The sequence below is a fragment of the Enoplosus armatus genome, chromosome 6 (assembly GCF_043641665.1).
Source record: "Enoplosus armatus isolate fEnoArm2 chromosome 6, fEnoArm2.hap1, whole genome shotgun sequence".
Lineage (NCBI taxonomy): Eukaryota > Metazoa > Chordata > Actinopteri > Centrarchiformes > Enoplosidae > Enoplosus > Enoplosus armatus.
The window spans coordinates 26,853,823-26,870,480 of NC_092185.1; the positions used below are offsets into that span (position 1 = coordinate 26,853,823).

Here is a 16,658-nt window from a genome sequence, read left to right on the forward strand (position 1 = left end):
AGGAGAAGTTATAATGTTTGATAAATACTGTACGTAATAAACACTTAAAAGTGATATAAACCATTTATTAAATGTTTATACACTGCTTATAAATGCTAAATAGAGAGGGTTAAGTGTTACTGTATTTAATCATATATTTAAATGAAGTTTAATGTCTTGGTACCTTTTGTCAAGATTGTGGTGAGGTTGAAAGACATCATCCCAACCTCTGTTGTTCAGTTTGTGTGAATCATTTACCCTGGTGCTTCATTTCATTCAGATACGCCTGCTGTTTTTCAACACTCACCTATATCTCTAGCAACAAACCAAAAATCCCAAAATGTAGAAATATTCCTTTCAACTCATGATTTGTTCATTGGCGTACTCGCACCATTACACACGTTTCTTTTCTCGCTGAGTGTCTCGACGGACGCCTGTCTGATTAGGTGAGGGAATAGGTGGCTCTTAAAGCTTGACTGCTGTGATTGGCTGACGCTGCCTCGTCGATGTTTTGCTCCTCTGTGTCCTTCTTCGCCCTCCTCCTCCTCTTCTTCGTCAGCATTGGCCATGCTGCTGTTGACATCTGCATCCAGATCAGTGCCTGTAAGACAGTCTGTGGAATACTCAATTTCCTCGACGCATGGAGGCTCGTCATCTTCAAAACAGCTACATGAGAGAAGAGAGGAGAGTTATGTTACGTTACTAACATGGTGAATGCATTTCCTTCATTTGGAAAAATAATGTTTTGAATATGTATTTATGCAATGTTACATCAGTTAGCAGTTTTTTTTCTTTCTTTCTTGGCATGTTACCGCTCACAACTGTTAGTTGAATAATGTTAAACCAAGGGATGTCATGTAACACTTTTTCTTTGTCTTTTTGTTTTCTCCATTCGATACTACACCTGGGCTTTTGTTTCCTTGCATAGAATCACTGCTTCTCCTTCACCAGTTAACACTGTCTCCTTTCATCTTGTTTGTCCTGTTTGTCTTTCTTTGTGTTCTATGGATCCCTTTAACTAAACAAATAACTGAAAGAAGAGAAATAAGAGCAAGACACTTCACTTATAATGTTAAGAGTCTGGAATGTCTCTGATATTCACTATGACATCCATAGGAAATGCTAGTGCTAATGCTAGGCTAGCTGCTCTATAGGTATGATTCTTGCATTTGGGTCTGGGGTTCAAATCCCAGGCAACCTGGTAATTGTGTCTCGGTTTTTAACTGTTCCACTTACACAAGGCACTTTCTGACAGGTATTTTTCCCTGCAGACATGTTGACACGTGACAGTAGGAAACTCACAAGTGTAAATAAATAAATGAATGATGTCTGAATTCCATTTAGCTGCTTCAATTTCAGGATCCTGGTATTGTTCATGCTGGATGACTGTCACACTGTCATGGCTTACTGGGACACTTTAATGGAACACCGTTGATGTTATTAGTAACACCTGTATCTTTCCTACTGTCCAGATGTCTGCTGTGTTAAAGGCCTACTGGTCAGCTAACTAAACTGTACTTGTCACATTGCTGGATTGGGGTTGGACTTCAAATCTAAAGTGAAGTGATTAAATCCTAATCCCTGAGTTCAAATCCATTTGTCAATTTACTCTGGATGGGGGAGCAGGGCTGGACTTAAAATGAAACTGTACATCCAAGGACGATCGCCATACATTCACAACAGACCATGTATACTGTAACTGTTTTGTTTAAATATTTTTTTCTGTTTAATGTTTATGCCAGTCACATTTGTTTTAGTTGTATTACTACACACAACAACTGCATCAAAATAGTTCAACCTGCCAGTGTATTCAGTTTCAAGAGTTAGTTAGTTGCACTTCCATAATGAAGGCTACAGGAATTAATATTTATATATGATTTTTGTGCACTTCCACTTGGAGTGTTTTGTTTTGCGCCTGGCATGTCCTCAGAGCTCTGACTGGACTTGTGTTGATCATCATGAACCTCTGGTAGCTCTGAGCAACTGGAGGGGAATCCACCTGACAGAAAAGAGTATACAGCACTTTATTTTCTATATTATTTGCATGCAGATGCATTCTGCTTTCCTAATTAAGTGTAGATGCCATTTATTAGTTTTCTTAAATATAGAATTGAGTGTGGAAGGCTGACAGATCTTCTTCTCTGCATTACCACCATACACTGGAAAAGAGTGTGGATTGGGAAACGTGCATGCATGGAACACCAGACTGACACGGCCCCTCAATTGTACTATGAATGGAAGGGAGACCGCCTGCAGCTGTCCGAGGAAAGTACGTCCAACGCTTAACACCCCTAAGTACCATGTGTGGAAATCAGGTGTAATGCTGTATCTATCCACCAGGATGAGCAGTGATTATAGACCAGGGGTGTCGAACTCATTTTCACCGAGGGCCACATCAGCGTAATGACTGTCCTCGAAGGGCCAGATGTAACTTATAAATAATATAATAAATGTGTTGCTTTTCTTGAAGGCTAGCTTTGGCGTACTTGGCTCCGTGTTTGGTGTCAAAATGCCGCCGCAGATTGTACTCTTTGACAACCGACACCGCCTCGTAACACAAAAGACATACCGGTCTTTCTCCTTGAAGCACAAACAAGTATTCGCCTTCCCATCTTTCTTGAAACAGTCTTCCGTCTGCGTCAACTTTTCTCTTCCTGGACATTTTGGGATCATTATTTATTTCTGAATTCCACTCATTAGCATTGATGTGGAAACACTGCCGTGTAGTGGCGGTGAGCCGTCACTTCGCGGGTATCATAGTCGACAGGCATTGTGGGAAATGTAGTTTTTGGTCAAAGCACTCTTTTGACCTATTTATTTTTAGACACTCAGACCTTTTAAGCTCTCATTTGGCCCGCGGGCCTTGAGTTTGACACATATGTTATAGACGGTCTCGTTTGTCACATTGCTCAGGCAAGAATACTCAATCAACTGTAGTGTTTGCTATCGTGCCAACAATATCGCAAAGCTGAATCCTACAGTGGAGCCATGGAAAGAATCAAGGACAATCATACAGCTTGACGATTGCTTTCAAGTCTGTCAATGACAGGAGAAGCTTTTCCTTCAGGGGAAATTGCAGATGAGAAGTTTTATGTGGAGCGTTGGTCTAGGGGTATGATTCTCACTTAGGGTGCAAGAGGTCCTGGCTTCAAGTCCTGGACAAGCTGGGTAAGGTGTTTCATTTAACAAGTTTGAAACAGTGTAGCAAAAGGACTATGCTGTTCGAGGGAAAGTTATCTCTTTTTAACTATTCGTCCAGCGATACACTCTCAGAGTCAGCACGTCAAGTTTCTCTTGATCAGCGAAGAGTGATAACACTAACATTAACTTTGGGAAGGGATAACAAAAACAAATCGGATACGTAAAGTGACTGAGAGTAAGTTACAGAAAACCAGGGCAAGGACTTTGTATGTAACACATTTATTACTACAACTAAAAATGACACGAGGACATAACAACAGCTAACTAGACATGCAATACAAAACAGGAGGAATTAAATGAACTAGACATGGAGCTAGCTGGGTAAATGTACAGCAGACAGATGAGTGAACCAAAATACAGATTGTGAAAAGCGATGGTCACTGGAAGCAGTCTCTCTGTCTCTTTGACTTCTGCAGCTCCCAGGAGGAGGTTCGACTCCCCTGGGGGCAGCGTGGGACAAACAAACACAACTGTCTGACCTGTGTTTCTGCTCAGCCAATATCCTACACTGTTGAAAAATATTGCCATTAAGATGAATGACCAGGTAACAAATGTCTTTAAATCTGAAGTCACTGAATTAATGCCTATTCTCGAGAAGCAGAATGAGAGAATGACCCTGCCCTCTGCCTGGATTTTCTTATTTTGCTATGTTCGGGACGATTCTGGGCGTCAACCTTTTGGCAGTGGGTGTGTAGCCCCCAGCCAATAACAGTTCAGGGTGTGAGGGTGGAACTCTATAAAAACGTAGCAACCAGGTTACATTGCTGTCTCCGTCTCTCTCCTCTGCTCTATGTCCGTGTCATGGACGTATAAAGAGCTGCAGGTCTGCTGTTTGACCGACACACACACACTCAAACAGAACCAAGAGGCCACAGTGGACAGGACAAAGCTTCCCACAGGTTGTGTGCAGGTGTGTTTAATATGTGCTTTAGAACGTAACCACGTGATACAATCAGACAACGTAGTTCTCTGATTTGCCGCTTTCTTCTCGCCACTGCCTTCTCGCCACTGCCGTTCCCTCTCTTCATTCACTCTCTAGCTTGCTCGACGACTGTGCTCTCTCTCTTGCTTGTTGAGCCAAGGAGGCAGGGCCAACTTTGAATGGTGTGTTTACAAACAGCAACAGACAAATCCTGCATAGTGTGCCTTTAATTTAAAGTGCACAAATGAATCAACTTCAACCAGACCAGGGGAAATAAATTTTTATCTACTTCGATGCTGCAATACAATGAGTTGTATGTCTCCAAGAGAATGTGAATAATTTCAATTAAATTTTTTTTTTTTTTAATGTAGCGCCAAATCATAACAAAAGTCAACTCATGACATTTTACATACAGAGCAGGTCTAGACCATACTCAAAAGCAAAAACTTTATCCCTCACTCTATGAAAATATCACATATATATTCTGTTTTAGGACGTCATCTGGTGTTTACACTGAGGGAATGGTGTACGACTGCACTGAAATATTCTACACACACTTCCCCTGAATTCACCCTGAAGTATTTGGTATCTTTGGACTCTTTGGGATCTCTGTTAGAATTTTAAAATGAATTGTGTGGGTCTGAACCAATTTAGTCTGCACAACCTGCATCTGTAATGATGGACACCTAAACACATCTGGGTTTTGAATATATTTTGAATATATTTTATGTCCTCCTCACACAGTGTGACCTTGAGCTCAGCTACAGTCACTGTGATTGACAGCTGACAGAAAGCCAGTAATCTGATTATATACACACCTTGTGGGATGCTGCGTGTGTGAGTGTGTGGGAGAGCATGTAGAGACACACTGGGACTCTGTTGGGACAGAGAGGATGTGATTCGCACACTGATTTTCATCTTACTGTGGCTAGGAGAGAGAGGGAAGGAGAGAGGGGGAGGACGGAAAAGGGAGGGAAGAGGAAAGAGAAAAAGGAAGGGAAGGGAGAGACAGAATGAGCAGGAGTGAAAGAGACAGAAGGGACAGAGAGTGTATGTCTAGCACACAGATGACAGCGCCTCATGTTTTGTGTGTGTGTTTGCGTTGACTGTGTGCTGTGAATGGCAATGAAGCAAGACAGCGTGTCTACAGTGTGCAGTCGATACACAGCCAACGCTGATTCTCTGATTCTCTTAATTGTCAGTTTGGTTAGTTTGTCTTCAGTTGTGTGTCATGTGTCGGGGATTAACAGTATGCAGTGTTGACTGAGGGGAAAACAGGGCTTCATGGTGTACTGGTCAGGGGTCACATTATGTCTCATCCTATGTGGAGCCTAAATATTCACAGCAAATTTCAGGACATCCAGCCAAAAAACAAACCTAAGCCCTGGCCTTAAAACAAAAAAGGAGAATGAAGATGCCCTTAGAGCTGACACATTTTATACACAGAAAAAGCCCCAAGAATTTGCGGGTCTGTCCAAACACCCACACTTGTAGTCTTGAGCACTTTAAGTGTGTGTTCAGGTCCCACCAGGTAATAAACAAGCGTGTCCCACGTCTAAAAGATACCAAAATACCACACCAGCTCATTTTGGTTTTATTGGCAAACAATAACCATCAGACATGAAGAACTTGAAGTTTATGTCATGTTGGATTCAGCCTGAATATTATGAATCATGTTCAAACACTACAAAGTTATAGTAGAACCTCCAAAGATGGGTTCACTTATTATCAACAACAGTTTTCAAGCTTGTCTTAAAACAATAGCCAGGTGCTCACATGTACATTCAAACAGGTTTTGCTTGCTGTAATAATTCCCCAATTCCTCATACTGGCCTTTCAATGGAAGTGAAGGGGGTCAAATGCGCATGTGGGCCCTGCCAAAGGTTTTACACTATTCCACTGAACTACAGATGATGTTAATGCGCCAAGAAACATAGCAATGCACCCATAAAGGCAGCAAAGAAGAAGCATACACTGGTAAACATGAACATAAACAATACTGTTTAATGAGGAAGGAAAATAACTGCTGTATGAACAGGAGAAACGGTTAAATAAAGCAATGTACATGTGAGCACCTGACTGTTGTTTTAAGACAGACTTGTGGAATGTGAACATAAGTATTAAATATCAGAATCAGGCTTGCTGCCACGTAGGTTTTCACATACAAGGAATTTCCCATTGTATTTTGGTGCATAACAATAAACATAGTAAGAGAAAAGAATTCTAAATATAAAATAGAAAGAAGTACAATAATAAATATAAAAATTTATTTAAAAAATAATGTAAAATATATGAATGTGCAAATGTTCACAGTATATATGTATGTAGAATATGTGCAGAGATAATAATCCAAAAATGTGGGTTAATGTAACGCATTGAGTCAGATGTGGAGACATTACATGAATGTCACGGCGAGATCAGAGTCAGTGTTGTGTGGTTTTGGTGGTCTTGATGGGCTGCAGCCTCTTGCCAAAGAGGAGTGTTTCAAAAAGATTCTGTCCGTGATGGGAGGGGTTTGCCATAATCTTTCCTGCTCGCCTCAGGGTCCTGGAGGCTTTAACTATTGAGACTACAATTTATTGTAAAACCCTTAAGCAGGAACACGCTTATAAAAAGCTGAGAGTAATCACCCAAAACAGTTCATCCACAATATGCCAATTGGCCACTTTTCGTGACAGCACAGAAACTGCAGTACTGTTCCAGATTTCCAGTCTGAAACTGTTTATAAGTGAGAGAGCGTTTCCAGCATAGGGCACATCATATATTTCTTCAGTCTATCAGAGGGCCTTACATTGGACAAACTAAAAGAGCTTTAAAGATTCACATATCCGAACAATACGCAGCTAAAGCCTGGATTAAGCTGTTTTTGTGTCACCCTCTCCTGGAGGTGGAGACATTATGAACTCACTGCTACACAACACTGACATTATTCGTTTTAGTTGTTATGGCAAAAAAAACCAAACTGTTGCTTATTCACACATCCAACAGTAAACAACTGTTTACTAACTAGTTTCCCATATCTAGTTAAACTAGCTTCTGCTGCCCCCAAGTGGCCAAATCAACTGCAGGTTCAAATAACATATGGTTACTTGGACGGTAGTCTCCACACAGAAAGGTCTGGCTCAACTCATCGTCATTCTGGGAAAGGGGGAAAAACTCGCTCTGGCTTGTTTTTCTTTAAATCAATCACAATCGTCTTGGGCGGCGCTAAGCCCAGGATGCAGCGATGGTGCCCTTTCAAAATAGCATTAAAATGGTTAAATCCCATTGTTTAATAATAAACGACTTATGTGGACTATGTGATTTTAAGACTTTTACTGTTAAAGACGAACATGACTGGATCATCGGTGTCCTAGAGGTGAAGCCTACCTATACTTTAGCTCTGGAGGAGCTCGCTGGACCCGTTAAAACCGCAGACAATCCAAATCTTTGTCAAAACTTTTCAGCGTGTAGGCGGCTAGCTCTGAGGTTTTTGATGATGTTTCATGTAGTGACGGGGACATTGAAAACAGTAATGTGCAGATAGCGGACGTGGAGGAGAATGGCGACTGAAATAGTCGCCCAATGACATGACATCCGGTAAGTCAGGCTACTTGGACTTGAACACAAAAGTGGCGTGACATGTTCACATGCAATATGCTTTCTGTTGTATCAGAGATGAGGCCAAAATCAATTTTCAATTTGTTTCCTTTGTTTTGACACACACATTTCTGAGTGGCAGCCAAAGGGGGATTCATGCTTCAAACCTCCATGGTTCATTTGCCAGAAAGGAGAATGTGCAGCTTTATTTGGACAGTTTGATTAGACCTGATGTGACATTTCCCAGCGAACACAGGGCCCCTGTGTTTGGTGATTTACCACTTCACACTGATGATTCACATCTAAACATGTCCTTTCATTTCTGTGGAGAAAGGGTCATCATATTCTTGAACTCTGCACAGTTTCCCAGAAAGTGGGCTCACTTGTAACTGCCCTGACCCTGTTTAATCATTTTTAGAGCAGTTATGTATTCATTCAATAAGGCAAAGCTGAAACCATCCAAAGTAAAATATAGTTAACTACTTAATGATAATGATGATTCATGTGTCACCTCCTTTCTTGTTTGTTTTGATTCTCAGAAGTGGTAAAGTATGAAAATGTTAGTCAGTCCGTCTGCCACTGATCCAGGTCAAGATGTCTCAGCAACTACTGTTGAATTGCAATAGAGTGCTGCAGGGATGACGTATTTTTGGAGGCAAACCTGGAAGTTAGCATCGCACTGGTTCCCTCAACAAAAAGCCAATGGGATCTTCCATGGGATTTTGGATTATTGCAGAAAATAAGCTCTGTGGCAAACAAAAGTTTGTGATACTTTCACATTTTGTTCAGCAAGATAATCTTCACAAATGAACACCACTTTTATGAGCGTAAATGGAATCACCAAAAGTGAAAAGCTAATGTTAGGCTATAAACAAACTACACCACGGTTGCATTGCTTCAAGTGAGTAGATGACTTTCTGTGTTCGGCGTGAAGATGTTAATGTCCGCGACAACCTCTGTAAAACCTCTCGTTTTTTAAGACACGTAAAAGTTTTCAAATTCTCAAGTGGGGTATTTACTGGCGTATTTTATATCGTAGAGCAAAAAGTTGAAATCTGTTAAGCTTGTGTTAACCACAGAACTTATTTCAGGCATCTAACCAAAAACCCATTAAAAAACCCATTGACTTCCAGACGAGGGAAGCGGAAATGTAAAAATGCTAACCCACTTCCGTGTTTTAGGACTCATTCCTGCAGCACTCTATAAACGTGCTGTATTAGATGGGTATTAACCATGGACGTCTACTGGATGTGGATACGTCACAGCTCCGTCACAGTTCACATATCCACTGGAAGTGTTTCCAGTATAGAGGTGTTTTGTTCTCTCTTCTGTATGTCTAACTGTTTAGTATCATATATTGTATATATTCTCTTTTCTTTCTTTCTCTCACCAATGTTTTGAATGTTTATTATAGTTCTTGCGATGCTTGAGATTCTGGAATGTCAAATCATATCGCAGCAATATTGCACTTATGTTATAACATGTATACGCAGCCCCTTATTGCTCCACAAAGATGATTTTTTTGATCATTTAAAGCACTCCATAAGCTTTCCTCTAGCGCCCCCTCAGGACAAAGTTTTAAGTGTTCTGAGCACATTAATGCTGCTGAGGATTTAGTGTCAGGGATATAAACGAATATTGATTTATAAACACTGCAGCCACAAGAAGCTGCTAGCAGGGCTTTACACTTAGACATATATATGATTATACTGCATAAAACCATAGCAGGTAATGTAATGAATAAATAAAGAATAATAATGAAAGGTTTTGGACACAAGAAAATCAGCATTATACATTATAATATATATAATATACATTATGCATACACACTGCATATACAATACAGACCTGCAGTACATCCTCCCTTCATGAAGGTTATATAGTTCAGTTTTTGTTGAAACTGTCTCAGGGAGGAGTTGATTCAGCAGTTTGTGTGAGCTGCTGTTGAGCTGTATTGCATTATACTCAGTGGTGCTTCTGATGTTTGTCCAGGCCATTTATATCAATGAATTAATATTCATGAAGGCAGTGTTAAGTGCAGGGCTGTTGTATTAGACTGCATTAGTTTTAGCAAGGTGGACCTAGAGTGTCTCTTATTATGTTTAACGTACTAAATCACCAAAATTCAGCTTCTGTGCATCTGCTGATATCTATTCAAATGAAACATCTAGAGGGAAAATTATGTTTTGCTTTAACTGCTTAGGTGTAGCAGGAGTTACTTAAAGGGTTGTATGTGAATTCAGGAGTATCTTAGAGAGTTAAATGACAGTGTGCTGCTCTGTCAGTGTCTATGACTAATGTGCCCTGGAGCAAGGCACTTACCTACAATGACTCCAGTGGACCTGCTCAGCGATAAACGGCAGCAGAATGGAATCATAGTGGGCAGCTACAGCAATAGTATTTTGAATACAACAAAGTGCTGCTCGTTTCAAGTCTAGTTGAAAGAGAATATCAGGGCAGAGCTAAATGTATTCCACTGAGCACAGCAAGTTGTGAATCATGGTGCTAAGCAAGAGTTCTAACAGTGTTTCAAAGACGCAGAGAAGCTCCTGTGAGTGCAACAAGAGAGAAAGACAGAAAGCAAGAGAGAGAGAGAGACAGAGAGACAGAGGCGGGGTGAGAAAATAAAGAGACAGTGTGTGCTGCAGAAACAGTGTGTGTGAGAAAGACAGAAACCCAGAGAAAGAAAACTCGAGAGGGCAGTCAGTGCCTTCTGTGGCTGAGTGAGAGAGCACTGCAGACTTGGGCCTTAACTCCACACTCCCAGCTAAGACTTCTTAAATATCTCTTCCTTTCCCGAAGATCTATTTTATATCCTCGGGTCTGCTTCGCCAAAAGTTTCCCAGAGCTCAACTCTCAAGAGCTCCTCTGCTACAAACAGCTAGAGAAAGTTGTTACAGAAGAAGATGTCTGTAATGTCAGTCCAGGGGTATCCGAACAGACTGGAGGCAATGGCATGAAGATTCAAACCCAGAAGAATAGTGAATAGAGTGCTGCAGGAAAGTAGATTTTACACTTCCGGTTCTCAAAGTCAATGGGTTTTTTGAATGGATTTTTAGTTATATGCCTGAAATAAGGTCTGTGGTTAACACAAGCTTAAGAGACTTCAACTTTTTGCTCTACGATATAAAATATGCCAGTAAATATCTAAAAAAAGTCATCTACTCACTTGAAATAATGCGACCCTGGTGTAGTTTGTTTATAGCCTAACATTAGCTTTTCACTTCATTGATGATTCCATTTATGCTTCAAAAATCATAAAAATGGTGTTCGTTAGTGAAGATTATCTTGCTGATCAAAACGTGAAAGTATCATAAACTTTTGTTTTGCCACAGAGCTTATTTTCTGCAATAATCCAAAATCCAATGGAAAAATCCCATTGGCTTTTTGTCGAGGGAACCACGGCGATGCTAACTTCCGGGTTTGCCTACAAAAATAAGTCATCCCTGCAACACTCTATAAGCAACAAGAGTGTTGTAGCAGGGGGACACTAGGACCCATGCAGGGGGCATTAGCCCATAAGGTGAGAGCCGCACACTAATAAGTATGCTCATTGGAACAGGTGTGAAGACTGCAGACTGCTTCCACACTCATGAAGCCGACTCTGTTGATATTATGACAGAGTGGGTCTGTTATGCTCTGTGCTCTGCTCAGGGGAGAGCACTGACAGATATTTATTTTAGTCTTATTTATCTTACTGTTTATATTGTAGGGTCGATTTTATATAGCTATACCGTTCTCTATAGCTTCTATACATTTTCTATTGCTTTTGTATAGTTTATATATACGGGTGTCGTCTGGGTGCTGGGGGTTCCCTCACTTTTGATGGTGGTATGGTTTGTAGTTTATTCACATTTTATTAGTGTGGTGTTTTTTGGTTTGTGTTATACTTCTTGCAGATAGAATACTCCCAGTGCTCCAACAGTGGGCGGTTGGCTTTCCGGCAGTGGTACGACTGTCTGTCCTGTCTGTTTTTAGTACATTTTTTTTAATGAATAGCAGATATGGCAGATAACCCACACTGACTGTTGTGGCCTCCTCATGTGTCTTCAGTCACATATTGATTCCAGGTATTTACAAACCTCAGGAGTTACAGGACAATGTGACCTTGGTCGTTTCTTGCACTGAAATGTTTGCTGTTGAAGGAGTTGTTTTTGACTAATATGTAGAGAGTGAGATGAGAAGATGGATATGATATCTTGTGTGTTTAAGTGTGGCGCTGGAGGCACGGTGCAAATGCTCAGCACAGTCATAAAATTTACATCGATGCGATACAGATGACAAAAACTTGCAGACCCTTGCAGCGAGACAGACACTGAACTGGGTGAGGACCGTAAACAGGTCACTTGTCAGGAAAACATAAATAGTCATTTTAAGTGTTTGGGCAAACAATGCTGTGATTTTTCTGATGAGAACAGTCTCAGAGGTAAGCATTAGAGCACACTTAAGTAAGGTGTGCTCGTAATATTACTAGCTATTACTATAACTAGTTTTACAATATATATGTATAAAATCAATCAAACTGCACCATAACCATTATTAAAGAGGCGGATGGCACTGACTGAATCATGTTTTAATAAAAAGACATAAATATAGACCAAATTTCTGTCCTTCTCACAGACACACACAAACACTACCATACCGGTGTTTACATTTCGGATCCTGTTAGGTTTGTTGTCAGAGGGTGCCCAATCGACTGCGACCACATCAGTACTAACCAATTGGTTGTGATGACATCGTTACCCCACCGGCAGAGGAAACAACTCATCAAGCTAAAGAGGTATACAGCAGTATATGAAGCATATAGTGGAGTTTATTCTTCTTCAGCCCGGTAATACCTATTACTGTAGGACTGGTCGATATTACACTGACTGTGTGAACATCTTTACCTGAGTATGACTCTGAACATGTACATTTATAATTTAAACTAGTATTTCCAAGGTCAAGAATAAACATTTGTCCTTGGCTTGTGGGCTGGACAGACGATCATGACAATGCATGACAAGTGCATGATAATTGTCAAATTTCATAAGATGTCTCGGACACCTTTTAAAAATGTAAACAAAAGTTTTTTTTTGTGATTCTTGAAGATATTTGGGGCTGCCACTCCGATTTTCAAGGCTGCAGATGAGAAGAAGGACACAAATGCTTTCAATTAATATTTAAAGTCCTGAAATTAAATTGCATAGTTTTTTCTGCTACATCACATATCTCCTCTCCATAGATCCATTCATCCATCCATTTTCTTCTGCTTATCTAGGGCCGGGTCGTGGTGGCAGCAGGTTAAGAAAGACTTCCCTCTCCCCAGCAATGTTTTCCAGCTCCTCCTGGGGGATCCCGAGGCGTTCCCAGGCCAGATGAGATATGTAATCCCTCCAGCATGTTCTGGGTCTACCTTGGGCTCCCATACCAGTTGGGCCTGCCTGAAAAACCTCCAAAGGTCAGCGCCCAGGAGGCATCCTGAACCACCTCAAGTGGCTCCTTTCGACACAATGGAGCAGCGGCTCTACTCTGAGCTCCCTCCGGATGACTGAGCTCCTCACCCAATCTCGGGCCCAGCTACCCTCATTCTGCGATCTCATTCTTTCAGTCGCTACCCAAAGTTCATGACCATAGGTTAGGGTTGGAACGTAGACCAAGGGGTAAATTGACAGCTTTGTCTTTCGGCTCAGCTCCCTCTTCACCACGATGGTCCGATACAATGCCTGCATTAGTGCTGACGTCGCACCAATCCGTGATCAATCTCACACTCCATTTTACCCTCACTCGTGAACAAGACCCTGAGATACTTGAACTCCTCCGCTTGAGGCAGCAACTCCCTCCCATCCCAGAGGGAGCAATCCACCTTTTTCCGGCAGAGATCCATGGCCTCAGATTTGGAGGTGCTGACTCTCATCCCGACTGCCTTGCACTCGGTTGCAAATCAGAATCAGAAATACTTTATTGATCCCCGGGGGGAAATTGTACAGTACCGGTGCTCCCATTCAAGCGTAGAAAGCAGCATAAATTTAGAAATAAAAGTATGTACAAAATATAGAAATAAGAAATAGAAAATAAAAATTATATAAATATAAATATAAAAACACATTTACAATATTTAAGTGAAAAATAAAAGTAAAAATATATACAACAGCAATGTATATGTTTGTCTGTATATATATGTATGACACCACCGTCAGAGAGTCCAGCTCCACCCCCACAATGTCACTGGCCTTGTGGATCAGTTTATTGAGTCTGTTGGAGTCTGCCACCCTCAGCCTGCTGCCCCAGCATGCAATAGCATAGAGGATAGCACTGGCCACCACAGACTCATAGAACATTCCTCCTGTACCTCTCCTTAGCCTCCCTGATCTTTACCTTCAGTTCCCCCTGGATAGTTCTCACCTCCTCCCTGTTGCCAGCTCTGAAAGCCCTCTTCTTTGCATTCAGGATGGCCTTGATGTCCTTTGTCACCCATGGCTTGTCATTTGAATAACAATGAACAGTCCTTGCTGGGACAGTGGAGTCCACACAGAAGTTGATGTAGTCTGTGATGCACTCTGTGAGCCCATCAATGTCCTCTCCATGCGGCTCACAGAGTGCCTGCCAGTCAGTCACCTCAAAACATCCCTGAAGTGTCTCATAAGCCTCCTCTGACCATCTCCTCACTGTCCTTATGGTTGCAGGCTGGCTCTTCACCAGAGGCACATAACAGGGGTTGAGGTGAACTAGGTTGTGGTCTGACCTACCCAGAGGGGGGAGGGGAGAGGAGCTGTATGCATCCTTCACGTTAGCATACAGCAAGTCCAGGGTCCTCTCCTCTCTAGTAGGACAGCTCACATACTGATTGAAGGTGGTCTTAGACATGGTGACGTGGTTGAAGTCACCCGAAATAGCAATGAATGCACATGGTGGAGTGAATGACGTCACACGCCGACGCCGGGTTGGCGGGGGGGGGGGGGGCGGTAAACAGTCACAACAATGGCATGTGAGAATTCCCTGGGCAAATAGTATGGCCTGTGTCCAACCGCCAACAGTTCAATGTCCGGGCAACAGACACGATCCTTGATGGTGATGTGGGAAGGATTGCACCACCTGTGGTTAACGAGAACAGCAAGCCCCCCTCCTTTACGCTTACTGCTCCCGGTGCAATCCCTGTTGGCCCGGACAGTCTGAAAGCCGTCGATGGATAAGTTGTCATCGAGAATGTCCTGGTGCAGCCATGTCTCCGTAAAGCACATTAAACTATACTCTCTGCGGCTTATATTTCCTCTTCTCCATAAGCCTCTGTTGTCTCGACCCACCTCTCTTCCCTCGTCGCTTCGTTCCTTCTCTGCATCCTCTGTGTTTTTCTCCAGATTTCAGCAGGGATCTCCGATGTACTTGTCTCCAAGCCGGCCAGCTTCAGAGCGATCAGCTGATCTGTGGAGTAAACAATGCGGCCCAGAAGTTGTTGCGCGACTGTCTGATGTTTGAATGAAAGTAATTCCAGAGTGAAAAAAAGTACCAGAACTCTCTCCAACAGTATGTTTGGAGAGGGCGCAACTTCAAAAGTCAGAACTACAGTAAAGTTCTTAAAGGAAGTTAAATAAAGGAATAAAGGGGAAAAATAAGAAAAAATGAGAAAACAAACTAGCGACTGTAACAGGCTGCATGCACGGTCGGCACATGCGCACTTTTTGATCCCAAACCGCCCCAGTGCGTGCTGTAGTTCACAGTCTGATGAAGTCAACAGAACCACATCATCGGCAAAGAGCAAAGAAGCTCTGAGGTCCCCAAACTGGACACTCACCTCTCCCTGGCTGCACCTTGACAGAATTACTGACAATGGACAACCCTTCAACACAACATATATGCTCTGTAAATCTGTAAATGACTTGTTCTGTGTTCTCCTTTGAGAAAAAAACAGAAACCAAAAGGCAGAAATTTATTTGCTCTATTTTTTTGGTTTCATGATGACACTCTGACGTCTACGTAGAGGCCAATCAAATCTTGCATTAAGCAGTGACATTAGCCTTCTATCGTAGGCAGACGGTCACACTGAGCCAGCAGTCTGCTGCACAACACAAGAGCCACAGACTTTAAACAACAGTCCACATTGGCTTCCTGCTAAAGTCTCCCTCTTTCTGTATGTTCTGAACCCGACAATCCGACATTCACACCCACCTCTACCCACGTATTGGTCAGCTATGTGGAGGTGACAAAGGAGCCGAGGTTTGAACTCAGCTCAATTTTCATTCTTTACACAACTATTTCAGCCACTTTTCATGACAATTAACCTGATGGATTTGGATATTTCTTCTGTGTTGATAGAAATTTTGGCCTGACTATTAGAGAAAGTGAACAAGTCACAACAACACTGGAAAATAAACTTTGGAAGTCATCCTGAAGGGACCATGAATATCTACAACAATTGTCGTGCAAATCCAGCCACTAGATTAGTGCTACTTTGTTACAAACTAAACAAGACTAGGAGTCTAACATCATGGTAGCGACTCTGTGAGGCTGTATTTAGGAACTAAATGCTAACATCAGCATGTTAACAAACTAGTATTGGACAAATTCACATTTTGACTGGATGATGGTGCTAGATGAAAAGTTTCATGGCTATCTGGACAGCGGTTCCAATATGGACATAAAGAAGATTAACATATTGGATAAGGGCATGGTGGATTAATATAGAATTTACTGACCTCAGGTGCCTTAAATCTATATGTTGAGTATCTTTTGCCTGGTCATAACTCACACAAACCAGACATCATAAAAAAGGACTAGAGCAATACAATAAAACAGAATTGTGTCATCACTTGCAGCACAGATATTTCTGTACTGCACTTGATCTCAGAGTAATTTAGAGTCAGGCACAGTTACAGCTGCCAACTCACACAGATACAGTTGTTCTAAAGAGGAAACAAGACATCATATCTGTTTGTGGTGATGCTACAGGGTGGCATTTTAACTAATTACAAAAATAATTGTGTGGTATAAAAACTGTAGA

The 16,658-nt window shown here is 41.7% G+C and overlaps 1 protein-coding gene across 1 annotated transcript in view; it reads right to left on the reverse strand.

Moving 5' to 3' along the window:
* Positions 1-341: 341 nt before the first annotated feature.
* Positions 342-16,658, reverse strand: part of LOC139286362 (cytosolic carboxypeptidase 4-like) — a 178,700-nt gene continuing 162,383 nt past the window's right edge. The window contains exon 25 of the mRNA XM_070907118.1: positions 342-645. Within this exon, the coding sequence (XP_070763219.1) occupies positions 342-645 (304 nt within the window). The remainder of the gene's footprint in view (positions 646-16,658) is intronic.